The 26,706-nt window shown below is 41.8% G+C and overlaps 1 protein-coding gene across 1 annotated transcript; it reads left to right on the top strand.

Moving 5' to 3' along the window:
• Nucleotides 1–2,310: 2,310 nt before the first annotated feature.
• On the top strand, nucleotides 2,311–26,549 carry LOC306921242 (A-type potassium channel modulatory protein KCNIP2-like; the record flags this gene model as incomplete). Its single annotated transcript, XM_079498353.1, has 9 exons — nucleotides 2,311–2,383; nucleotides 18,199–18,297; nucleotides 19,189–19,302; nucleotides 22,176–22,256; nucleotides 23,461–23,531; nucleotides 23,789–23,896; nucleotides 24,357–24,461; nucleotides 25,321–25,383; nucleotides 26,094–26,549. 9 exons carry the CDS (start codon nucleotides 2,311–2,313, stop codon nucleotides 26,139–26,141), a joined length of 762 nt encoding a protein of 253 aa, XP_079354479.1. The 3' UTR covers nucleotides 26,142–26,549.
• Between the last annotated feature and the right edge of the window lie 157 nt (nucleotides 26,550–26,706).

Genomic DNA, 26,706 nt, shown 5'->3' with positions numbered 1-26,706 from the left:
AGCATGGTACAGCCATGATACAGTTGAGTGTATGAAATAATAATGTGTATTGTTGCCGGTCGTCTTCACTAGGGTTTTTCAGTAACCCAAGTATCATCTATGGGTATACTGCTTTAGTTATTTAGTGGTTACCCTCCTGTAGATGTTGTGTTTGTTTGTTTGTTTATTTGTTTGTTTTAACTGAGGGCAGTAGTATTTTTGTATCTATGACTGGGAGACATCATCATTGACACACATAGGAGAGAAGGTAGCCTACTGTTAAGATTTTGATTGCTGTGGTTATATTGATTGATTGATTGATTGAAGTATTTATTAACAGTTTGCAGAATTACAGTACATTTCAAGCACAACTCAATACAAAAACTGTTAACTGTGGACGACACCATAAACATAAAGCATTACACTTGTTTACAATAGGGTTCACCATTTTCAATTCATCAGAACATTTAGAGACATTTATTAGTATCTCCAGAGGGAGACATAAATCATAAATTTGACATGACAAATTGACAGCTGTGACATGACAGCTGTGTGAGATCATACTCAAATACCTCACAGTTTAGATCCTTAAAAGGATCCCTGACAAATATGCCTTAAAACATTATACTTTATACCTTAAAACATTATAACATTATACATTATAACTAAAATTAAAATATAAAAACACCTTATATTTGTTTTCTTTCATAAAAAGAGACTCTTTAATCGGTCACTCAATAGGAACTGCTCCTGTCGCAAGTTGATGATGTCATATGTCCATGTGTGGTCCAGCCCTATATGGAATGTATGGAATGCACATTGAAAATATTGCTTTGATGGTCATATTAACCTTTTTATTAGCATATGCATTCCATACATTCCATACCATAATGGGCATATGACATCAACTTGCGACCGGAGCAGTTCCAATTGAGTGAAAGAGTCTCTATTTATGAAAGAAATATTTAAGATGTTTTTATTTTTGTATTTTAGTTATAGAGTATAATCTCACAGTTCTGGTGGGCATTTGCTTTGTTTCTCTGTCACCAGAATTCTACACACTATACTCACAGAGCCTCCCCCAAATGTAAGAGGTAGAGAGACTATTATGGGAAAGTAAATGGTTAGAGAGTAAGCTCCCAGCAGGAGATATTATCAATGGCCCAGCATGAGCTCCTGTTTAAGTTTTATATAAATCCATTTTGGTAGCTTATGCATATTAAAATCATCTTGTTACAAGTACAGCTCACAGTAGTGGGTCCAGCTGCATGTCCCCTGTCTGTCGCCCCCTGCTGACAGAACAAGCTCCTGGAATATAAAATAAGATTCCAGTGAGTTGCATTTACACACAAATGCGAGGAAGGTCTGAAAAAGTAGATACCTGACCCCAGTCTCAACAGTGGTGGGCAGGTATTTCCCCCCAGGCTGCTAACCTCGCGCGCGCGCACGCACGCATGCACGCACACACACGCGCAAACGCACGCACGCACGCACACACACACACACACACACACACACACACACACACACACACACACACACACACACACACACCCGACCCGTCACCTAGGGTGAAGAAGACATGTCACTTGCTTCTTCTCCTTTCCCCCTCTCTTCTCCATCCACATCTACAGTAGGCTATATGTGGCAGCACTGATGGATGATGAGAGGAAAGATGAATGAGTCTTTTGGACTGCTGTTGAATAGAGAGAGGTCACATACTACCTGCTGTGCAGTTGTCAGCTTGTTAAATTGGATCCCCATTCTCCTCCCTTCGTTTCGCTTTGCTTTTCTTAAACACTCTTCTTCTGAGTCAAACTGTCATCCACTCTCTAGTAACAACGAACCTCCCTCCCCCTCTCTCTTCCCTGACCCCCCCCCCTGACTCCCCCCCCCCCCCCCCCTCTCTCTCTCTCTCCCTCTCTCTCTCTCTCTCTCTCTCTCTCTAAACTCAGCGCTCATTTGACTGAAATTTCATCTTCATTTCTTTAAGCCTGAATGCAGTCAAGAAAGAGTCAACAAATCACCAGATTTAGTGACAACGAACTACGTCCAAACTCCAGGTCGTGTTATTTCATGCAAGCGATTTATTGTATAATTAAGAGCGACTGTTAATTGGGCTGGACTGGCTGGACGGCTGTCGATCTTTATTAAACAGCGGAAGAAGAGCTTTTTGACTGGTTTCAAGTCTCATCATCTTTCTACATAGATCCAAGTTTGTGTGCGTAAAATGAATTAATGAAAATCAGTAGCTGCACTGCAGTCTCCGACCCTTCTTTATTCTTCTTCTTCTTCTTTTTACCGAGGATCTGGTAAGCATCTCGCCCGAAAATGAAACAGAAAAGTCGAGATCAGAGTTTGTCTGATTCCCGGGAGCTGGATAGGTCTTACGATCCGCTGACAGGTAGGTGATGAAATTATTTCAGTTTTTCTTTTGAATGCCTGAAGAAAAGTTGGGTTTAACTTATTAAGCTATAGCCTATACACATTTAAGAATGTTTATTTAGTTTGCTGGTCTGCCTTAAACGAAATGATTTTTAAATAAAATGTAACTTCTTAAAACATAGTTGCGTTAAAAAGCGTGCACGGACTCGTTCCTACCTTTGAATTTCCAAGTCGCCGCCACCAATCCACCATAGCACCAAATCATATTTGACAATGTAGGATTTTGCTCAATGCTCATGAATAAATGACTTATGGGTCAATATGATGACACTCAGCAGCAGTTATTCCACAAATCATCACATTCTAACTTCTGACGCCGGCCCTTTACTTTTTGACCACTTAAGTAGGAGTTATCACTGCACTGACAGGCAGGGCAGCGTATGTCTTTATTGTCCTCTAACCTTTTAATGGGGTTTCCTTTCCTCTCACACCAAAATACAGGGAGTCTGAAACACAAGGAATATGAGTTTGTTAAGAATGAATGTTATGACATAGCAGGCGCAGCTCACACCTACATAGACCATAGCAGTGGGCGTGGCTTTCTGAACCCATTGTAAACTTGGATCGGCTTGATTCTAAGCTTAAAATAATTGATATAATATTTTTGTAAATCTCGATGGGAAAAATGAATGGCTCTAATTGTGTATTAGCTTGTCTGACACCTTATGAGACCGAGAGAGCAACTGCAGAACTATAGGCCTACTGAACGTAGACTAGACTAGTCAGAATGGTGATTGCAGGGAGAGGAAAGTATGCAGCACCAGTCGGGGAAATAAATAAATACATAAATAGACCATCCATCCCCCAATTCAGACATTAATTCTGACACCATGTGTGTGTGTGTGTGTGTGTGTGTGTGTGTGTGTGTGTGTGTGTGTGTGTGTGTGTGTGTGTGAGTGTGAGTGTGTGAGAGAGAGAGAGAGAGAGAGAGAGACAGACAGACAGACAGACAGACAGACAGACAGACAGACAGACAGACAGAGAGAGAGAGAGAGAGTGAGATAATTAGAGTTAGGTTAAGGTAGTGGTGAGGATTTTGGTAAGGCTTAGGGATTTGAAACATATAAATATAGTCAATGAAAATGGAGATTGCGGTGTTTGTGAGGGCTCATCAATGTCAGTGGCTGGGTGGAACTCAAGAGGATCTGAGTGGGATTCTATGGTAACTAGGGATGCACCGATATGAAAATTATTGGCCGATATCGTTACCGATGTTTTGAAATAACAATTTAGCCGATAGCCGATACTATACCAATTATGTTTATTAAGTTTTTGTTGTTTTTATTTCCCCCTTTTGTGCCAGGGAAACAAATACATCTTCAATATAAGAAATAAATGTTCAGAATCTACAGCTTGGTAGGCTGCCGATAACCAACACAACAACATAGCCAACGCAAAATGTATGCTTATATCAACAACAGATAAAGATCGGCTACTGCCATCGGCTAATGTCAGCTTTATTTGCCAATACCGATATTGCCCGATAATGGCAAATATCGGCCCATACCGATATGTGGCTGATACATCGGTGCATCCCTAATAGTAACCTCTGTGTGTGCGTGTGTGTGCGTGCGTGCGTGAGTGCGTGCGTGCGTGCGTGCGTGCGTGTGTGCGTGCGTGCACCTGCGTGCGCGCATTTCTATTTTAGAATTTCAAATAAAGAGAGGGAGGGGGAGAGTTGTAGAAAGGGACTAAGGGAGACAGTCAGGGAGAAAAAGACAAATGGGGAGAGAGTAGAGACACTAATGGACAAGCATGAAAGTGAAAGTCACTGAAAATTAGATTTTGACCATAATCTCCAATTTCCCCATAGATCCAAATGCACTTTAGTCATTGTTCATATTCAAACAATAGACATTTGAACACTTTTTGTGACTGACGCTGCAGCTGCCATCTGTGCACATGAACCCTCATTTATAGAGACTTATATCTCATTACTCCTGTATTCGATGCATGCATTTCCCCACTCATTTATTCAGGTTTTTCCTTTAATTTGTCACCCATCTCTAACTCTGTATAACTGTAGGCTATAATGCTCAAAGAGAAAAATACATTAAAGCCCAATGATGGTGCTGCTTACCTGAAAATGTAGTCGAGTGAAGAGTGAAAGTGAATGCTTTCATTTATCATGACACTCCACTGTGTACAAGCTGTGAGAAAAGTGTAACAGATTTTAAAGCTCTCAAACTCTTTATTTTCTCCCACATCTCTCTCTCTCTCTCTCTCTCTCTCTCTCTCTCTCTCTCTCTCTCTCTCCCCTTCTTTTGTGCTTTATCTCCATTCCATTTCCTTCTTTCTCTCTGGTCATATCTGGTTCATCTCTTGATCCAAGCCATGCACCCCCCCCCCCCCCCCCCCCACCCCCGCCCGTTACAGTCATCTCGCTCTCTTTTGTGTGTGTGTGTGTGTGTGTGTGAGTGTGTGTGTGTGTGTGTGTGTGTGTGTGTGTGTGTGTGTGTGTGTGTGTGTGTGTGTGTGTGTGTGTGTGTGTGTGTGTGTGTGTGTGTGTGTGTGTGTGTGTGTGTGTGTGTGTGTGTGTGTGTGTGTGTGCGTGCGTGTGTGTGTGTGTGTGTGTTCAAAGCCCTGTTAAAACATTGTTTGTCTTTCCACAGGCAAGCAGCTGTTGTATGTATTTGACAGTTTGATTGGCATATCATAAGTACCCATGCAGGTCAATAACACACACACACACACACACACACACACACACACACACACACACACACACACACACACACACACACACACACACACACACACACACACACACACACACACACACACACACACACACACACACACACACACACACACACACACACACACGATTTATGTTGTGGTAGAGGAAAGCAGTGGCTTAATCACATGAACCCTATAGCATTGCTATTCTGGACATAATCTTCCACAAAATAGCCTATAGGTGAACATTCTGCAAAAAGAGCTGATCTAAAGTTGCAATGCGTTGTGAGCTTGTAGATCCCCTATTTTCACTATTTGATGTCAGGGTCTTCCTTAAGGTTTGGATCACGGTGCTCTCACTCACTCACCTCTTTTTTGTTATCTTTTTTTCCATTTATCGTTTTTCTTAAGTCGTGCCAATTCCCCTCTCCTTTGTATTGATTGATTGATTAAAGTATTTCTAACAGTTTGCAGAATTACAAACTGTTAATAAATACTTCAATCAATCTGTATAGTATTAAGCCAAGGAAGGTAGATTAAGGAAGAGACGCGCTGGATGCTGGGCATGGATGCTGGGCATGGATGCTGGGCAGTGGGCATGGATGCTGGGCAGTGGGCATGGATGCTGGGCATGGATGCTGGGCATGGATGCTGGGCAGTGGGCATGGATGCTGGGCATGGATGCTGGGCAGTGGGCATGGATGCTGGGCATGGATGCTGGGCATGTGACAAACACTATTTCCGATTGCGACCGTTTTCATACAGTATAATTGATTCAGGAATATAAAAGAAGACATATGTCACAGGTTGTTTTGTGACCACTGGTTTTTCGATGTGTACAGTAGGTAGTTTTAGTGAGGCATCTAAACAATGCCAGTGAGATTTGGCCCCAACACCGTCTTCAATGTAAAGCTCCACTTTATTGAGTTGACAACTCATCAGGTCAGTATAGATCCTTTGAGGATCGAAACATTGTCAACTCAATAAAGTGATCCTTTACCTTGAAGAAGGAGAATACCAGCACGCGTTTCGCCAGCGGCCTTTGTCAGCGTTGATATACAACGCTGACGAAGGCCGTTGTTGATTGATTGATTGATTGAAGAATTTATTAACAGTTTGCAGAATTACAGTACATTTCAAGCACAAACTCAATACAAAGGCTGTTAACTGTGAGTGGACGACCCAATTAAGCATTACACTTGTTTCCAATAGGGTCCACCATGTTCAAATCATCAAAACATTTAGAGACGTACAAATAGACACTTCTATAGACAGAACAGGAATTCATCATAAAGGAGGTAAAAAGGGAAAAGAAATATATACAGTGAGGGGAAAAAGGGGGGGGCGGGGGGGGGGATTCAGATTTTACGGGGGCCAGTTTCGAATTGCAGCCATCCGTAGGTGCCCTTTGAGAGCGGTTTTGAAGGAGTCAAGGGATTCGCATGTCTTAATGACAGTTGGTAGGGCGTTCCACATTTTGGTGGCATAGGAGCGAAAAGAATTTAGTCCCTTGTTTGTGCCGAATCTGGGTTGTACATGGTTCGTTGCACTCCCTCTGGTGTTGTGGGTGTGGACTTCGTTAACATTAAGGAAGTATCTAGACAGGTACATGGGTATCTTGGTGGTGTATCGAATCTTGTGGACCAGACCCATTGCAAGATGCTGTACTCTGTCGTCGACCCTAAGCCATTCCAGCCTGTCGAAGTGGGCAGGGGTTAGGTGGGTTCGGGGGGCTAGATCAAGTAGGAGCCTGACCAGTTTGTTTTGGGAAGTCTGGAGCCTGGTTTTAAGGGCCTTTGAGGTGCTGTGGTACCAGGAGGTGCATGCATAGTCAAAGAAACCCTGTACAAGGGCTCCTGTTAAGGTCTTCAAGGTGTTTTTGTTGACCAGTGAGGAGATCCTGTAGAGGAATCTTGTTCTATGGTTGACTTTTTTGATTACGTTGGTGGCCATTTTATCACCGGAAAGATTAGCCTCCAGGATGGAACCTAGGTAGGTAATTTCATCTTTACGTGTGATAACATTGTCACCCACTCTAACCAAGAAGCCATTTGCCTTGCTGAGATTACTAATAGAGCCAAAGAGAATGGATTCAGTTTTTCCCAGGTGTAAAGATAGTTTGTTATCAGCGAGCCAGGTGCAGATTCTACCGAGTTCAGAGCTGAGGGCATTTTCAACCTGCAGTTTGTCCCTGTCCGAGACCAGCAGTGCTGAGTCATCTGCGATGTCCGAAACGCGTTCGTTGTTGTGCTGTTTGCAATATACCTTACTAGAATGAATCAATAAATAAAGTGCCTTTAAAGACTAATCTGTGAGTGCCTGGTACTCAGATCTTCTTATTTGTTTTTATCGCTTCTTTCAGCTTTTGAATCCTCAAGCGCTGCTGTGTGCAGCGGTCTGTCTCTGTAAATGTCTTCCATGCCTCTCTGGCTCCACAGGCTAAGTAGGCTAAACAGGCTAGAAAGCATCACACTATAATGCTACATTGACATCTATTACCAGTCAGCAATACAAAAAAACACCCCGGTCTGCGCTAACCGAACACTCACTCAAGCACGCACGCACGCGCGCGCACACACACACACACACACACACACACACACACACACACACACACACACACACACACACACACACACACACTCACTTGCTTGCTCTCTCTCTCTCTCTCTCTCTCTCTCTCTCTCTCTCTCTCTCTCTCTCTGTCTCTCACGCACGCATGCATGCACGCACGCACGCACGCACGCACGCACGCACGCACGCACGCACGCACGCACGCACGCACACACACACACACACACACACACACACACACACACACACACACACACACACACACACACACACACACACACTTAATATCAAGCCTTTTTGTTGCTGTACTACAGAATCTGTCAGTACAGTGTGAGACCTCCCTCTTGTGGCAGGAAGAAGGTATGACTGACCAGGGAGCTCTACAGTGCCTGTACGTAGTGCTATTGTAGTATTGTAGAAAATCATACATAGGCCTACTGTAGATAGTCTAAGATGAACTAACCACCGTTATTATCAAATTGTATACTGTGTCAAACACTGTCATACATTTATGAGGCTTTGCTAGTCTTAAAATACAATTATGAAATAGAATGTAGGTAAAGACTTTAGTTAAGAGCATTTCAATCATTTACATTATAAAGTATTAACTTAATACTTAGTTAATACTAAATTGTACTAATCTGTCAAATGTAATTTAAACAATATCATTAGATACTTACAAAGATGTAAAAAGGCTCAATACTAACCCAAAACAACAACAAACAGCAAAGTATATCAAATGAAAAAAGCAGGAGAGATTTGTACAACTGTTCTCCATTCCAAATAAATAATAGATTCAGTGATCATTTGCTTCATGGCCTTAAGTGTCTCTGTTGGCTGAAGGCCATAGTTAATGTTGTGCTGCTGTTTGTAGCTCCATCGCTAGCCTTTCATCAAGGGAGCTGTTGCCATGGAAACGCTAATCAACTGCGTTGTGGAGCCAGAGAGGCATGGAAGAAATGTACAGAGACAGACCGCTGCACACAGCAGCGCTTGAGGAGTCAAAAGCTGAAAGAAGCGATAAAAACAAATAAGAAGGTCTGAGGACATAAGAGAGAGAGGAGGGGAGGATGAAACACAGAATGGCTGTTTAAAGAAAGAAGGTCTGAGGACATAAGAGAGAGAGGAGGGAGGTCTGAGGACATAAGAGAGAGAGGAGGGAGGTCTGAGGACATAAGAGAGAGAGGAGGGAGGTCTGAGGACATAAGAGAGAGAGGAGGGGAGGATGAAACACAGAATGGCTGTTTAAAACAAATAAGAAGGTCTGAGGACATAAGAGAGAGAGGAGGGGAGGATGAAACACAGAATGGCTGTTTAAAGAAAGAAGGTCTGAGGACATAAGAGAGAGAGGAGGGGAGGATGAAACACAGAATGGCTGTTTAAAGAAAGAAGGCCAGAGGACATAAGAGAGAGAGGAGGGAGGTCTGAGGACATAAGAGAGAGAGGAGGGAGGTCTGAGGACATAAGAGAGAGAGGAGGGGAGGATGAAACACAGAATGGCTGTTTAAAGAAAGAAGGCCAGAGGACATAAGAGAGAGAGGAGGGGAGGATGAAACACAGAGAACAAATAAGAAGGTCTGAGGACATAAGAGAGAGAGGAGGGAGGATGAAACACAGAATGGCTGTTTAAAGAAAGAGAACATGGGAAAGTGAGAAAGATACAGAGAAAAGATAAGAAACAGGAAAACAGAAAAGATAGCAAGAGGAAATAAGCGAGAGAGACTGTGGGTATAAAGTGGTGGAAAAAGGAGAAAAGTTGGCAAGAGAAATAAGAGAGACAAAGAGGCTGAGGAAAGATGAGGAAAGGGAGAGAGGTCAGTCTTCAGACAAATCTAAACTACTGGTCTAAACAACTCTGGCCTTGGATCAGAAATACGTGAAACGAAGGAGCCATCAGAGAGAGGATATAAAAAGCAGACAGCTTGAAGAGAGGCCAGGGGGAGGGAAACAGGGAGGAGGGGAGGTTCACATCTCAGTAGGAGGTGTGTCAGTTCTTTTACAGAGAGGAGGAATGGAGGCAGAGGAGGAGGTTAGAGTGGGAATAGGATAGAAAGAGGGAGAGAGTTGCTTCTGTTTCTATCAGCTAGGGGGAGAGAGAGAGATAGGACCGGATAGAATTGTAAAACCTTTTGCTGATGTCCACAAGGATAACTGGAGAGACAACAAGTGGATGTTTCCAAGGAAGGTGAGACATTTACAAAAGCCCGAGAGACAGTAGGAAGGATGTGCTCGAAGATAAGAGGAAGGTTTCTTCAAATCAGGATTATTTCAGACTGAGCACCTGGACTGACCTGGATTCTTAGATACAAACCACTTGGGTTTCAACAAAGGTCAAATAGTATTATTATATTATTATTACTGGTTATTTTTTAATCAGTTTGTATAATTAATTATTGGTTATAAATCTAGATTCTTGGCTTTGGAATAGAGGGTCATTTGACCAGACCAGAGATGATGGAGAGAGACAGAGGAGGGCAGAGAGACGGAGCTCCGCTTTCAGGACGCTTACTTTAGGCTCTTATCGAGACCATCTGAGCACCACACAGACCACAGGGAGGAACTGACACTCAGGCACAAGACGCTCATCGGAATTGGCATCAGGAGGATTATAAACTCACTTCAAAACCACACAGAAGAGCCGCGCCCTGACCTTCTGAAACATTCATGTCCCCTTTGATGACACTCTGAGACACTTGCTTCAGGGTCCTTCCACCCACTGGCCTAGGGTTACATGCTTCTGTCCTGTGTCTGTCTCCCGCTGTCCTTCTGTAACGGGAAAGCAAGTACTAAACATCTTATTGACCAGAAAGAAAGATCAAGACTGAACTTGTAAGCATGGGCCGACGTAGGACGAGGTACAGAAAACGACTGGTGGCTTTGGGAAGATACCTGTACCGCTGGGTGACTGGCACGCTGATAACAGGTACTTTTTAACTAAATAGTTTGCTTCATCAAACTTTTGTTACATTGCTTCTCTGCAATACATAGATTGTTGAACATGACTGTATTGATTTGGCTTGCTGCTAGATTCAGCACAAACATGATGTGCCAAATCATGTCATGGTGTGTTTCTTCGGGTAATGTGAACACTGTCATTTATGTCATAATAACCTTTTGTCACTGTGCTGTCACAAGTGTGGCAAACGTTTCGAATTACAGTGCACACTGACTGACCCTGAGCTGCACTTTGTTTTATCCTTTTATTTATCCCAGGTGCATGTTTAAAGCTACCCTGTCCTCCATTCACACGCATGCACACATTCACAAGCTGCACTGCTACAACTGCAGTCGTTTGCATTTTGCCACTATACTAGGGATGGGAAGATAATGAAAATTACACGTCACGATTATTGTAAGCAAAAAATATTTCCGATTAACAATGTCTTGAGATAATCAAAATACGCTTAAAACTTAAAATGGCTTTTTTTTTGTAGGATTTGTATTTGGCTTTTTGCCTTTATTGATAGTTACAAGTTAAGATAGACATGAAAGAGGGAGACAGAGAAGGGGAGAGACATGCAGCATAGGTCGTCATGAGCGGGACTTGAACACACAACACGCTGTCAGGCCAGAGCCTATATGTGGCATGCGCCTGGACCACTTGGCCAGCGGGCGCCCCAAAATGGCACTTTTGTTAACCACTTGAACACCCCTCATCCTTAATCTGGTGGGGCCAAGAATAGCCAATCTACAAGCTCACAAAGCATTGCATAGCCACACATTGTGAGCTTGTAGATCTGCTATTTTTTGCAAATGGATTTTTGTAGAGTGAAATAAGAGCGTACCAAATGCGCTCTTTATAGGTCCGTTTTTATCAAGTATGGTTTAAGTGGTACTGAATTTGCAGCTCAATTCGTCCTGCTTGGACAGTTAGCTCAACCGTCTGGGCACCTAGGCTGCCAAGCCAGCCGGACGGCGTGAGCCTGACGGCCTTTGCCGCGTGTCACTCCCCATCTCTCTCCCCCTTTCCTGTCAGTCTACTGTTCACTATCAATAAAGGCATACAAAAGTGAGGGAATTGATGACATTAATTAATTACCAGCTGCTGCCTTATATCCCATGGCTGAGGTCGGCTAGAGGCAAAAAGTGTGTGGTTGCCTAGAGACGAGGCAGCCAATCAGGACGATAGGTTGTCAGTACAGCCAATGAGAAACATAGGTCTCAACTACAGCAAGTGGGCGTAAAAGCACCGCAGAGAGAACATTGACCAGCTGTGCTTACACAGCAGCTGGTAAAAAAGTTAATTCGTCCTAGTGTATGATGTAGGACAATTTCACGATAAATGATTATGATAAATGATTATTGTGAGCATTTTTTATCACAAATTCGATAAACGATAATGATGATCCCATATACAGCGCAAGAAGATCAGTGGGGAGTTCAATACCTTGCACAACACTTTTTTTTGTTGCTTTTCTGCCTTTAATTGATAGTTTCAACTTTCAAGTAAAGATAGACAGGAAAGAGGGAGAGAGAGACATGCAGCAGAGGTCGTCATGAACGGGACTCAGACCAGAGCTTATATGTGACATGTGCCTGGACCGCTAGGCCAGCGGGCGCCACCCACAACAGCACTTTAACACCAATTGTCGCAATCTACTGCTGGCCTCAGTGGCCTGTACCATGTGACTACTTTCAGTATATGTTGATGACGTGCCTGAAAACTCACAGACGAAGCATAATAATGAAAAACGAGAAAGTTTGTTTATCTACGAATGTACAGGACATCTACAGTACAATGGATTATATTTACTGTGAAGTGTATTCTAATCCCAGGCCGGACATGTTTATACTGTAAGATGAACGGTGCGATGAATAGTGCAAGTCATAAGACGTTCTAGGCATTTTAAATTGCACAAAAAGCTATGCTGTGCTGTGCATCAGTAAATGTGTAGTAATATATCACTGCCCAGATGCATTTCAAGAGCCACTGTTATTGTCACTCCAAGAATTGTTTTGCTACAGCTATATTAAGTGTACCATACAGACTCCATGGTAGTGAACCATAGAGAGAAAGAGAGCACATAAAAATAGAGATGAGAAGGAAGAGAGAGATGACTGTCCTACTTTCCACTTGTAGTTTAAAGGTTATTGTTACTGTTTTTTTCTCCATTTTTTTATTGTGTGCCCTCATATAAGAACTGTCTTCCAACTAAACCACCCGGGTGATTTTGTCATGTATGTGACTGTGTCGTTTATGACATTTGATAACGTCTGTGTTTGGAGAAAAACATACAATTTCATTGTCCCATGAGCCCTTGCGTGACTTTTGGGCATCACTTCCCGTCACTTCACTCATTCAATTAATTTGAGTAATCTGTGTCAGTCAATAATAATGTGGGAACACAACCAGACAGAAATCAGAAAGGGTTATGCTTGCCTACCTAGTCTGCCTACTTCCCTACATCTCCCTCCACACAGCTGATTAATGATCAATGACTCTTGACACTTTAGCTCCTGTCCTGTGTTTCATTAGTGGCTGCTGTTGCTGCTGTGACCAGTGTTGCCAGATTTAGCAAGAAAAACAAGCGGCCAGGTCTATGAAAACAAGCCCAAAAGAAGGTAGCCTGGGTGAAATGAAATGAAATGAAATCTATATTTACCCAGGGTATCTGGGCTAAGCTCAAGAACTTGTTTCCAGCCAGGCCCTGCTCATAGAACACATTTCATCGTAGTGGTTCAGTGCCTTGTTCAAGGGCACTTCAGCGGTGGTAATTTTAACGTGTCGGACGGCTGATTCGAACTAGGAACCTTCCGGTATCAAGACCGCGCCGCTATCCGTTCGGCCACCGCTGCCACAGCATTCCATTTCGGGTTTATGATCCGGTCGGGCGCGGCTGGTAACTTTCATCATGTTGTAGTCAATGATTTGTAGTCATCTGGCAGGAAACCACAAGGTGGAATCAGTACTATGAATGGATACTTCTTATTCCGCCTTGTGGTTTCCTGCCTGATGACTACAAATCAGTGACTACAACATGACGTAAATTACCATCTGCTCCAGTCCAGACCGGTTCACATGGCGGTTAAAAAGAAGGAAGCCCCAATATTCAACTGCACTTTAGAAACAAGCCCAAAAAAACGCAACCAGCAACTACCAATATTTACAAGCGACTTTATAGAAAAACAAGCCCAAAGTCGCTTATAATAAGCAGACATGGCAACACTGGCTGTGACACCTGAATCTCTGTATGGGGATTACATTGCTTGTTAACTAAGTAATTTGAATCAGCAGTGTAGAGGGAGATCTTGTAGGTTAAGTAGGCAGACTAATATGACCCTGATTTCTGTCTGGTTGTGTTCCCACATTCTTGACTGATTTGATCCCTCAAATTAATGAGTGACAGGAATTAATGCCCAAAATGGACACACGCCCCTTTCCCCAGTAAACTCCATTTGTTTGTTTGTTCATCTGCAGCTAGACCGAGTGCTGCTACACAGCAGCATTTTGCATAATTACAATGTAGTAAGGACAACGTAACACAGGGAGGAAAGGGCAGGGAGAGAAAACTGTTCCATGTTCTGTAACATGGGGCTTACAGTTAAGAGACCCTGTCCATTGTAGTTCTATGCACACAGCCTGCATGGGCCCGTTTGGACACTACACCAGTTGGACGAATGACATTCGCCCTCATGGTGTTACAGAGTGTGACTGGTATGTGTTGCCTCTCTGTGTCTCTCAGTCTTTGAAGCAGATGTAGCAGATTTACAATTTACAATTTTGGCATTTTGGTAGACTCTCTTAATCCAGGGCGATTTAGATTTAGACTTGTCATTCAACAACAAGGGTAATTCAAGGTGCTTTACATAAAACATGAGACATTAAGACATTGAGACAAGAGCATTAAGCATTTAGAGAGTGAGGGACAGATTCACTAAGCTTTTTACGCCCATATTTTGGGTTGTAAAGGAATTTTCCAACTTCCCATGTTAGTAGTCTAGAATAAGGCATTCTAATGACATATACAGCAAGCTTTGGTCCCATGGTCATTTCTTCTTCAGGGCAGAAGAAATTATTCAAAAGGCTCAAAGGTTTCCTGATAAGAAACACATACGCGTAATATAGGAAGGAAACACAGATTACTCTGATAGGAAACACCTCTCAGGTTATAGACATGTCCCTAATAGGAAGCTATTAGGGAAACTAACTTTCAGGGTAAGCTGAAAGGAAAAACCTACATTATCACCTTAAAGAAAGGAAACACCTATATCCCTAATAGGAAACACTCAATACACTGAATCAATACCGAAAGGAAACACCTATCTCCCTAAGGTATGGGCAGACATGTGTGTTGTTGGTCGCAAGCCCATGGCCCCATGCGGCACTTCTGGGCATTTCCCATATCTTCTTGAGCTTTGAGCAGCTGTTGTGCCGTTTTTCTAGATGTGTAGTTCTTTGAATAGTGCTATTTGTACAAGTGAGGACAGAGGAATGTACACTACTCAACATGAAAACATGCACATGCAATTTAAAATATTAATATTATCCAGCAATATGAAAACATTAGTGCACCTTGACAAAATGAAGAAACTATTACATTATTGTGAATTAATAATTAATAACCACATGAACCCCAACATGCCTATTCTGTGGGGAACATTTGCCAAAAACATGCCGATCTACAAGCTCATAGATCGGCTATTTTTTGCAGAGATTTGGTGTAGACAGAAAAAAGCAGTCCAAGAAATGTGGGTCAGTTTTTAGTTTACTGGGAATAGAGGGCCTTATTATGCTACATTCATATGGTAGAAGGGTGCAACTTATGACAATAAAGCATAGTTCTTTTGTAGCCCACGTTGTGAAACTGTAGAACTAATTAAACATATATATATTTGGATAATTTTTTATCTTTATTATGCTCACATAAGCCATTCAGATCAGGTAAATAGTGCAGTATTCACGCCATTCACCACAAATATTGAAATTGTCTGGCCTTTGTTTTGGGTTATCTTCCTTGCATTCCCTCTACATTACTGAAAGACAACTACAAGTGAAAACGCATCTGTCCTGATAGTTCACCAATGCTGAATCCGATCAACCAATCCATCAACTTGTCGCACCGATACAGTCTTTCTAATCTAATGTTTAACCTTTATAAATACATTTAATTTGACTTGGCAAACACACATCTCTAAGGTGCTCTAGCAATTTCACTTCTTTTGAAATTCAGTTCAACTCTTCTATAAGACTCTTTCTAGTAGTTTTAAAACCCACTTTCTTGACATCTCTAACTGTAGGTATTTCATTGTCCCAGACAATGGAAAGTAATCCTGCTGTTACGCGTTTATACTCTCAGAGCTAAATTAACACCTATGAATTTATTGTGTACAATAAATCCAGCATAAGCGATAGTTCATTGAGGCACGGAAGGCAGAAGGTTATTCTATATAGTTCCCCTCATTCATTCCCCTTAGTAATTCATTCTGCTTCTTTAAATCAGCTGCCTCTCCAGGTCTCCCTGCTCACTCATTCGCTACGAGCTATCTCACCCACGCCCTCATTCCCACGCGTATATCTAATGTGCGGCTGAGCATAGACGCCCCGCCTGCCTCTGATTGGCCTACCGACACTGCCCGTCTTGACTGTCCACTGAGGTGGATATCGCTATGCTGGATAGTCTGATCTCTGCTGCGAGGTGGTGCAAAATTGGTATCGGTATGATACAAGAGAACGGCCTGTAACTTGTACGTTTTATTTTTGTAGAGGCAAACTAATATTGTTTTATAACAGCATAAACAATATTAGTTTGGCTCTTCTACAAAAATAAAACGTACAAGTTAGTTACAAGGCTGCATTCTGTCGCGTGTGCCAAGCTGTCATGCTCTTGTATTATTTTCCCACCACGGAGTAACCTCGCATCTCGGAGGACAGTCGAGAGTGGCAGTGTCGGTAGGCCAATCAGAGGCATGTGGGGCGTTACCATGTCTATGCTCAGCCGCACATTTGATATACGCCATTCCCACAGTGCAATTCAGGCGGCCTTCTTAACAACACTTCACCCTTTTTGCAAAATAATATATGTTAATGACGTTTAGAAGATTTAGAACACTTTCCTGGGGGTCTTTATGTGTGTAATATGTGGTTTTAGATATTTTAGATTTTAGCAGGGAGCCCAGTGTCTCTGATGTCATGGACACTGCATGGGCTCACATACTTCCTGGACTACATCAAGGACTGTCTAAAGAGGACGGGACGCGAAGACCGTACGGGCGACGCCATGTTGCTCCATGGAAGGAAAGAAACATGCGCAGTTGAGACCAAGGAAGCTGAACACGGAAGTGTTGGCTGCATATAGCCCATTGCGCATGTTTCTTTCCTTCCATGGAGCAACATGGTGTCGCCCGTACGACGCCATGTTGTCTTCGCGTCTCGTCCTTCTTAGACAGTCCTTGGACTACATGTTGTCTCAGTAAGACAGCCCTCCCACTATCCACAAGGAGCAGCAGTACACCAAAGCATTATGGGAATTGTAGTCCAGGAAGTAAGTGAGCCCAGTGTCCATGACATCAGAGACACTGGGCTTACTGCCAAAGTCTAAAACCACAAATTACACACACAAAGACCCCCAGGAAAGTGTTCTAAATATTCTAAACGTCATTAACATATATTTTTTTGGGCAAAAAGGGTGAAGTGTCCCTTTAAGCAGCCTCAACTCACATGTGAAAATTCCCCCCACCTCCCCAGCCTCCTACCTGTAGTTCTTAGTCCAGGGGTTATGGGATATTATCGGATTATTTGCAATTGTGTTGATTGTTGATTGTGTTGAATCTTGTGTTGATGTGTTATTACTATGTATTTTGCTCATGGAATTATTGTATCTTTGGCTCTGCTCTGGGAGCAATAGCTTTGCAATAAATGGTTTATGGTCAATCTGAGCTGAAGTGTCTCAATGAAATAACAATCTTACAACTTTTCTATACATTGTGAAATAAAATAAAAAATATATATCCTGTACATTAACGAAAACAAAACACATCAAAAGTGGGCAAAATCCAAGCACGTCTATAAAAGTGCAAAAGATAATGGTGGTTTCGTGTTATTATCCTATAAAGCTCTTCAGGCGTGTCATTTCACATTGTGGTACAATGGCCAACAGTTTGGATTTGTATGGCTCACAATGGGGCCAAACCCAGACCAGCAAACTAATTTGCTTACATAAACAAAATCTTTTATAGTGTAAACATTTGTACTGCAGTTTGTTTAGTATGTTATTCTCGTGACATGATGTAGGCAACATAAAGTGGACAGTTCCATATTAATGACTTCATCATAAAGAATAAAATATACATTACTAATAGTTCATACATTGAAATCATTTGATTTGAGTAGTCACTATATATATGGTGACTACTCAATTCAAATTCGGTAATAATTATACTACTCCTACAGTAGAATACTGTATAGTAGGCCTACTATAGTACTGTATAGTATACAGTATAGACAAGTAATGTGGAAGAAAGGAGCAAATTGTGTATTGCTGTCTCCCCCTCTAACCTTTGCTGTGATTGGTTGTTTCCTAGGGAACGCTCCATCTAAAGCCAATAAAAAGACCATAAAGCAGCGGTTCCTCAGGCTCTTGCCATGCTGTCGCTCTTCCTCCAGCTCCTCCGTCAACCAAAGCAAGTGCTTGTCTGTGGATGTCTGGACCCCCGCAATGTCTGGCCTCGTTACAAAAAACACTGTCCCCATGAAACCAAGTCGTTTTTCCACTCGTGTCGCTCAACAAATAATAATCGTACCTGTCACTCACTTAGCTAGTATACAGTATGAGAGCACACACTCCTGACTTATTTTCTCTCTCCCTCTCCTCTGATTGAACCCCTGTTTTTCAAGCGACTACCTGGCCTCATTAAAATTAGGCCCCAGTATCCCCTCGGAACTGAGAATTTTAACATAGAATCTCAGCTAAAAAAAGACTACTCTATGTCCTACTTCGCTCTACCGCTCCTGTCTCTTTTTCTGGCCCTGTATTTCTAGAAAGCACAGTGGTTCTTTTTTCCCTCACTTTGACCTCAGACATAATGACCTACGGTATTCACTTTCATCGTCCAAAGCAGGCTCTAGATCTCAGATGTTTGACCCCACAGTCACATCTCTTAGTACAGTGTACCAAATGGGCCAGGACCCATTTGGTGTCACAGACCCATTTCTATGGGGTCGGGAGTCATTCGTTTTTGTTTCCTAAAAGAATCTTCTTGCATTATTATTTAAAAAATAAAATAAAATAAAATTCTAAAAGAATTTCAGACTTAAAAAAATAATACAAAAATCCATAAATTAAAAAGAAATGTAGCAGTGAAAATAGTTAGCTGTGTTGCGAGCTTGTAGATAATTTATAGTGTATTTTTGGGTCTTCGGCTGAAAGGTTTGGGATCGTCTGTCCTAGTAGTACACCAGCTCTACTGAGGTTCCCATGAACACTGAGAAATGTAACGTATAGAGGTTCAGCTGTACGCCCTCATGGTGTTACAGAGTGTGACTGGTATGTGTTTCCTCTCTGTGTCTCTCAGTGTTTGAAGAAGATGTAGAAGAAGAATCTACTCAGCGTTACAGACCAGATGGCATGGACAAGCTGCTGCAGCAGACCAGCTTCAACAAGAGAGAGCTACAGATACTATATAGAGGTTTTAAAAATGTCAGTTACACCCACGTGCGCGCGTGCACGCACGCACACACACACACACACACACACACACACACACACACACACACACACACACACACACACACACACACACACACACACACACGTGTGGAGAAAAAAAACCTGAGAGACATAGTTTACTGTAGATTCCAACCCTCAGTAATTGCTATATCACCATATTTTAGCTACGGTCCTGGAAAAGACAACTAATCATGTGTTATGTGGATGAGTAGCAACATCTTTGAAGATGTTTAAGATATCTCATTCATACAGAGAGTGGCCTTCTCCAAGACACCAATGACCTCCTTTTAACTAGTGGACTATATAGTACTACTGGGGATTGTTCTATTTCTGTTCTCTGATCGCAGTGCTGCTTTTGACACTGCATGGACACTATTGGTAGTAGTACATGCATAGTTATCGTAAACCATTAAGACCTCAGGCCGATTCTACAAATGTCTTCTAAATAAGTAGTTCTCAAACAAGAATCTGTACCACAGGGCTTGATTCTACTGTAGGTCCCATCTTATTATTATTAGTGTGGTTGCCTATGGGCAACCATACTATTGTTCCCCTTACCTTTTCTTTCTTTCTTTATTATTCTGTATAAACTTTATTTTGCCGTGCTACTCCTCCCACAGTTTTTGCCAAACATACTCGAGCCATATGTCAAATCGACCGGCTTCATCGGGAATCGTGTGCTTGTTGATTGATAAGAGAAATGTTGCATAGTTTAATTGATATTAATTAATTAGTGAATTAATTTTCCCCATTCACTTGAATGGGAAAATGGGAAAACTCACATTCAACTATTTGTTTCTCTGAGACCGTAAGGGCTGTAGTTACAATACTTGGAGGGGAGGTTCATAATAATTATGAAAATTAATGAACATATAATTATATCGGTCGGCCTCATGGTGGCGCTATAACAGCCCACTTTACCTTTTGCATTATAACTCTTGCACGGTAGGTTGTAAAATCAAAATGATTTTTTCCCTGGATTCCTTGAGTCATGACGCATCTCCCCATATAGGCCACGCCCATTTGCGTCAGGATAGATTTTCCGCCATTTTGAATTTTCTTCAAAACACACTTTTGGATCCTCCAGCTACAGATTTTGGCCAAATCTCACAAGAATCGGTACACATGATCTCCGGACCTATCCGATTAAAACAGCAAAGTCAGAATTTTGATAGTCCATATCGTTCGTCCCTAATCAGCTTCCAAAGTTGGTGGGAGGGGCCTATTTTACAAAAGACGGCACAAATCACGAACGGAATGTCCGATCCATCCCAAATTTTCATCAAATGTCGAGGGAGGCTTAATAAACACAGAGCCAAAAGCTATTCTATTTTCATCTATAGGGGGCGCCACAATTACAAAAACACTTACCTGTTTGTTGCAAAAACATGATTTCGGGGGGGAAAAAACCTTCCGAATTACTTACACATGATCACAAGGGTGACTTTACATTGTAATTGGCTAGCAAAATTACCGGGAGGGGCCTATATTAGCGAGTGAGGCAACCACACTTTGCAATTTCCCAGAATTGCTTCTTTCTAGTTATGTATGTTCCCCCATGGCTTGATCATCTGTTATCATGTATATTTCCATTGTTATGCAGAAGGCATGTTGTATGTCCCTATCAGATCTGGTGGTTCTTGCTTTTGATGCTACTGATGCTACATACATCAGAATTGTATTTCTACAGTATGCAATTATTGAGTTTATTAGGATTTTCTAGCCCTCTTGCAGCAAACGATAAAACAATGGTAAAGAACGTAGGGGTAAATTAGGGGTTATTTTATTCTGAACTTTTATATCAGCTGACAAAAATATATATACACACACATACATATATATATATATATATATACATATATTGGCATCTGGGGACCTGGAGAAAGTGAGGCATGCCTTTATTTACACAATTTATATTTATGGAACTTCTCAACCTTTTCTGTCAATTCAATCACTCTGTCAATTCTTAGAGCACATTTATTTGAATTATCATTCAATCGATTGTGTTGCAGCTTGGATCAATGGAACTAACATAGTATACTACTATTAAGTACCTCCGTATCACAATGATAGTTAATTGTTTTATATTCATGTTATATAATAATTAAAATCTCTTTTTGGATTTTGGAGCCCACTTAATATCCTCCTGGGCCCTGGCCCTGGCCCTGGCCCACAGGTTGAGAATCGCTGGGTATAGCAACCTACTTTCTACGCAGTGCTCCAGCACTTCTTAATAGGTCAAGGAAAAGAGAACACATCACTCCTACCTACCTCATCTTTACACTGGCTGCCAGTCCACTTGAACCAAGCTGCGTCATGCTAAGGAAACAGGAGATAGGCTCCTGCCAGTATATACAGGTCGGAAGGCTTATATTTTATTACAAGCTCACAAAGCAAGCATTGCATTGCAACGTGTTGTGAAATTCTAGATCTGCTATTTTTGCTGAATGTTCATCTATTATTACATAATAGGGATACTAGATTCAAGTGATTAAATAGACTTCAAAGTTTTATTGATCACTTTTAAAGGTTGGTTATTGACAGTCATGCAGACTGACATGATCCTTCTGCCTGTTCCCAAATCCAGATTAAAGATTAGGGAAACTGCGTTTAGGAACGGCCCCAAAACATTGGAGATGCCGTCTTTAAGAAAATCTCTTCTAAAACCACACTTTTATAGAATTGCTTTCACCCTTTGATTAGACATGTTGTGCTGTGCCCCTCTACTTTTACTTTATCTTTTTAGGTATCTATTGGTAACTTTCGCACTTGTGTTTTATTAATGAATTGCGTTTTTTGCTTGGTGTGTGTTTCTTACTGCTCTTTTGCATTTTCCTGTGCAGGAGTGTCCCAGTGGTGTGGTGGATGAGGAGATTTTTAAAAACATCTACTCCCAGTTCTTTCCTCAGGGAGGTCAGTTATGTTTTTTTTTTATTTCACTCAATTCTTCAAATGCCTTTATATTTGCAGAGATATGGCATACTGTACATACACTGTCTGAACAGGCAGGAGAAGGACACCAATATTAATGAGGTGCCAAAGGCCTAAGGTGATGAACAATGAAAAGAGAAGAAAAACTAGGCTGCACACTCATAGCCACGATGCTGGAAATGTATTAACAGAAACCAACGTTTCGACCTGTAAGGTCTCAAAAGACTCACATGCACATGCACATGCACACGCGCAAGCGCGCACGCGCGCACACACACACACACACACACACACACACACACACACACACACACACACACACACACACACACACACACACACACACACACACACACAGAGAAAGTGAGGCATGCCTTTATTTACACAATTTACATTTATGGAACTTCTCAACCTTTTCTGTCAATTCAATCACTGTCAATTCTTAGAGCACATTTATTTGAATTATCATTCAATCGATTGTGTTGCAGCTTGGATCAATGGAACTAACATAGTATACTACTATTAAGTACCTCCGTATCACAATGATAGTTAATTGTTTTATATTCATGTTATATAATAATTAAAATCTCTGTGATTTGTAAAGTATTTTGGAGCCCACTTAATATCCTCCTGGGCCCTGGCCCTGGCCCACAGGTTGAGAATCGCTGAACAATGAAAAGAGAAGAAAAAGGGTGCACACTCATAGCCACGATTCTGGAAATGTATTAACAGAAACCAACGTTTCGACCTGTAAGGTCTCAAAAGACTCACATGCACATGCACATGCACACGCGCAAGCGCGCGCGCGCACACACACACACACACACACACACACACACACACACACACACACACACACACACACACACACACACACACACACACACACACACACACACACACACACACACACACACACACACACACACACACACACACACACACACACACGCACACAAACACACATTTTCAGGTCACCGATCACAGACCCGCATTATTTTGGGCCATTAATACATTTGCCTATATTAATACATTTTTGTAAGTTTGGGTCCCGGGGATACACAAAATGTATGTATGTATGTTTTGGGTCTGGAGCTGAAGGTTTGGGAACCCTTGAACTAGAGTGAAAGGTGCCACTACTATCTGAGCGGTCACTGTACTCTACTGTATTTTCTCTTCCTGTCAGATTCCAGTACGTATGCTCACTTCCTGTTTGAAGCCTTTGACACCAACAACAACGGAGCAGTCAGCTTTGAGGTGTGATCTCATTGGCCTCTACTTTCCAGCCAACGTGCTTTGCTGTGCTCTGTCTCTCCTCTGTCTCTCCTCTTACCCCATGGTTTATTCTAGTTAAATGAACACTTCACATTTAGTTTATCATTCATTTATTATTCCTTGCGATGGGCCTTTCGGTTTGTTGTGTGCTCTTTCGGTGTGTTTGTAACGGTATCTAAAACAATCTATCTCTGTTTTCCTCCCTTCTTTCATGAATCCATTCATTTGCCCTGCTAAAGGACTTTGTAACAGGCCTGTCAATCATCCTACGAGGCTCCATCACTGACAGACTCAACTGGGCCTTCAACCTGTACGACCTCAACAAAGATGGCTGCATCACCAGAGAGGTGACTCTCTCACTCTCTCTCTCTCTCTCTCACTCTCTCTCTTTCTCTCCCTGTATTTGTGTTTGTGGATGCACATGTAAACCCTGTGCCCACAGTGCCCTTAAACCCTGTTCATACTGTAGTGTATGATATTAAACCCTGTTCATACTGTAGTGTATGATATAAACCCTGTTCATACTGTAGTGTATGATATTAAACCCTGTTCATACTGTAGTGTATGATATAAACCCTGTTCATACTGTAGTGTATGATATAAACCCTGTTCATACTGTAGTGTATGATATTGTTGCGCTGCAAACATAACTTATCTACAATTTTTCATAATAATAAAAAAGAAAAAACAGAAAGGCCTATAATGACATGCCCCAAAATAGGGACGCCAGTTTGAAAGCGGTTACGAGAGGTGTGACTTCTGTAGTGCTCTCCACAACATCACCCCCTCTTTCTTGGTCCTGTCCAGGAGATGACAGACATCATGCGTTCTATCTATGACATGATGGGAAAGTACACCTACCCCAATATGAAAGACAACTCACCCAAAGATCACGTTGAGCTCTTCTTCCAGGTAAACAAAGCAAACAAACACTAGCCAGGATAACAATGCAATGATATAGTCAAACAAAGAATGCAAAAGGCGAGGGCTGTTACCCAGACTAGGAACCTGATGATTGGATATCCAATTATCTGATCACCGGGCTGGATAATAGACGTTTTTCAGCCATATTGACATAGTTGTGTAATGTTACTTCCTTCAGGTGTTACTTACTAATTAAGGTGCTGTTCCGTGTAGCAGAGCCTTTCCACAACCTGGCTTGTGATTGGCTGAGACGGGGGAGGGAGTACTTTGTTTCACGTGATAAACGATTACGTCCACCACGGCTTGCCAACATGGACAATGTGCTGGACGGCTGCTCGATGCTGCCCCTTGTTCGCTTAGCGGCTCACTCAGGCTACAGTAACATCACACATCCAACTATTGGCAATATGGCTGCCATGAAAAAGATTTGTATCGTGGAAGGGAAAATGTGGGGAGTTTTATAAAATGTACACCACACAAATGTAACTTGCAGAAGTAGAGTATAATCGCAGGAGTAGAGTATAATCTCCCCTCCTGAATCTTCATCATAAAGAGTTCACAAACAGTTCAAAACAGTTCTTTTTTTTATGAATTAAGAAGAGTATTTGTTTAGTTTAGGGTCTTCTAGGACAGGCCTTCAATGGTGCAGTGTGAGTTCAATGTTAAATCACATTGCTACAAAAAAATGAAAGAAGATAGCCACAGTAAAACTGACTGAGTATCAATTTAACTCAGAGTGTAAAAACATTAAACATTAAATGAACACATACAGTGCATCCATAATGTATGCCAGGTTCTGTGTCCTGGAGTGTGTAACTTGTTGAAGTCCTGTGTTTCATCTCAACAGAAAATGGACACGAACAACGATGGAGTGGTTACCTTAGAGGAGTTCTTGGACTCATGTCAAAAGGTCTCCTACATTATACCCTATATACTATTCTTTGTTGACCTGAGTCCCCCGGGCATCTATACTAGGCCCCCTCCAATTCCCCCCCCGCTACATCTCTTTGCAGAAAATAGCCAGTCTACAAGCTCATAAATTAACGCATTGTGAGCTTGTAAATCTGCTCATATGATACTACAGATTATTCCTGCACAAATAGAATCTGAGATCACAAACCCACCATAAGCAGAGCATGAGATACAGAGTTAATTATGCATCAACATAGAACCCTTCAAGGCATGAATTAATATACAGATTTACATACAATCCTCCGAAACAAACATTTATTTAAATATTGAGCCCTTTAAAGACACGTGTATCTAAAAGCCCTAACACGCTAACATCTCATACGGTTCATACCAATGATACCATCGACTTGTGAACTGCTTAATGCTTATAAAGACAGCCTAAGAGTGAACCAGCTGAGAGAGTTGAACGCTGAATTAATGGGAGGCTAACAGTGAACACCTCCTGCCTCATACAATGGATTGTATGAGCCCTTGTTTAGTTTATAGAAATGGGTATAACATACACTGAAAAAGGTATAGTAATAGGAACTAGATAGAAATAAAATGGAAACAAAAAAATGTATATATCCCTGTTGTGAAATGTTTCTTAATCTGCCTGCTGGCTTCTAAATAAAGCTGTTCTTTTGTTCTTTCGTCCATTCCATCCAGGATGAGAACATCATGCAGTCCATGCACATGTTTGACCATGTGATTTAAGGGCACGGTGGGTGGACTACTGGACTTTGAGCAATATATGAGAATGTGCTCTTTCATCCCATTCCCTGGACTTTCTGGAACCGTTTTGCAGTAATACCTCTCCTCCCACCACACCCCAACCCACTCCACCCCAACCCAACCCACTCCACGGAGCCCAGGGGATAGACTATGCAAAGTAGACCTGTTGAGGGAGAGGGAGTGGCTTATACCAACCACCTGTGGATCCCTGTACTAACAACAAGTACCGTTTTTTATTCATGACCAAGAACATAATAACAAGATTGAATTGATTCATCACTGTAGGTGAGTGTGTCTGATTCTTAAAGGACTTGAGTGGTTCACCCATTCTTGTGCTTTCACTGAGCTGTATTGAACACTGCATGGGACAATGAAGTGATGTCCTCCTGATGACACCACTGGGAGAAAACTACTAACTTGACCAATGATGTAATGTGAGACTTCTTGATCATTTCATGTGTAAATGTGAGTTTACTTGCAGAATAAATGTTATTTCTATGAAATGCCCTTTTAAATAACAATCCTATATGGCAGTGGTCCCCAACCT

This window comes from Electrona antarctica (genome assembly GCF_951216825.1).
Source record: "Electrona antarctica genome assembly, chromosome: 4".
NCBI lineage: Eukaryota > Metazoa > Chordata > Actinopteri > Myctophiformes > Myctophidae > Electrona > Electrona antarctica.
Note: the sequence above shows the minus strand (reverse complement) of the source record. Positions and strands in the feature narration are given on the sequence as shown.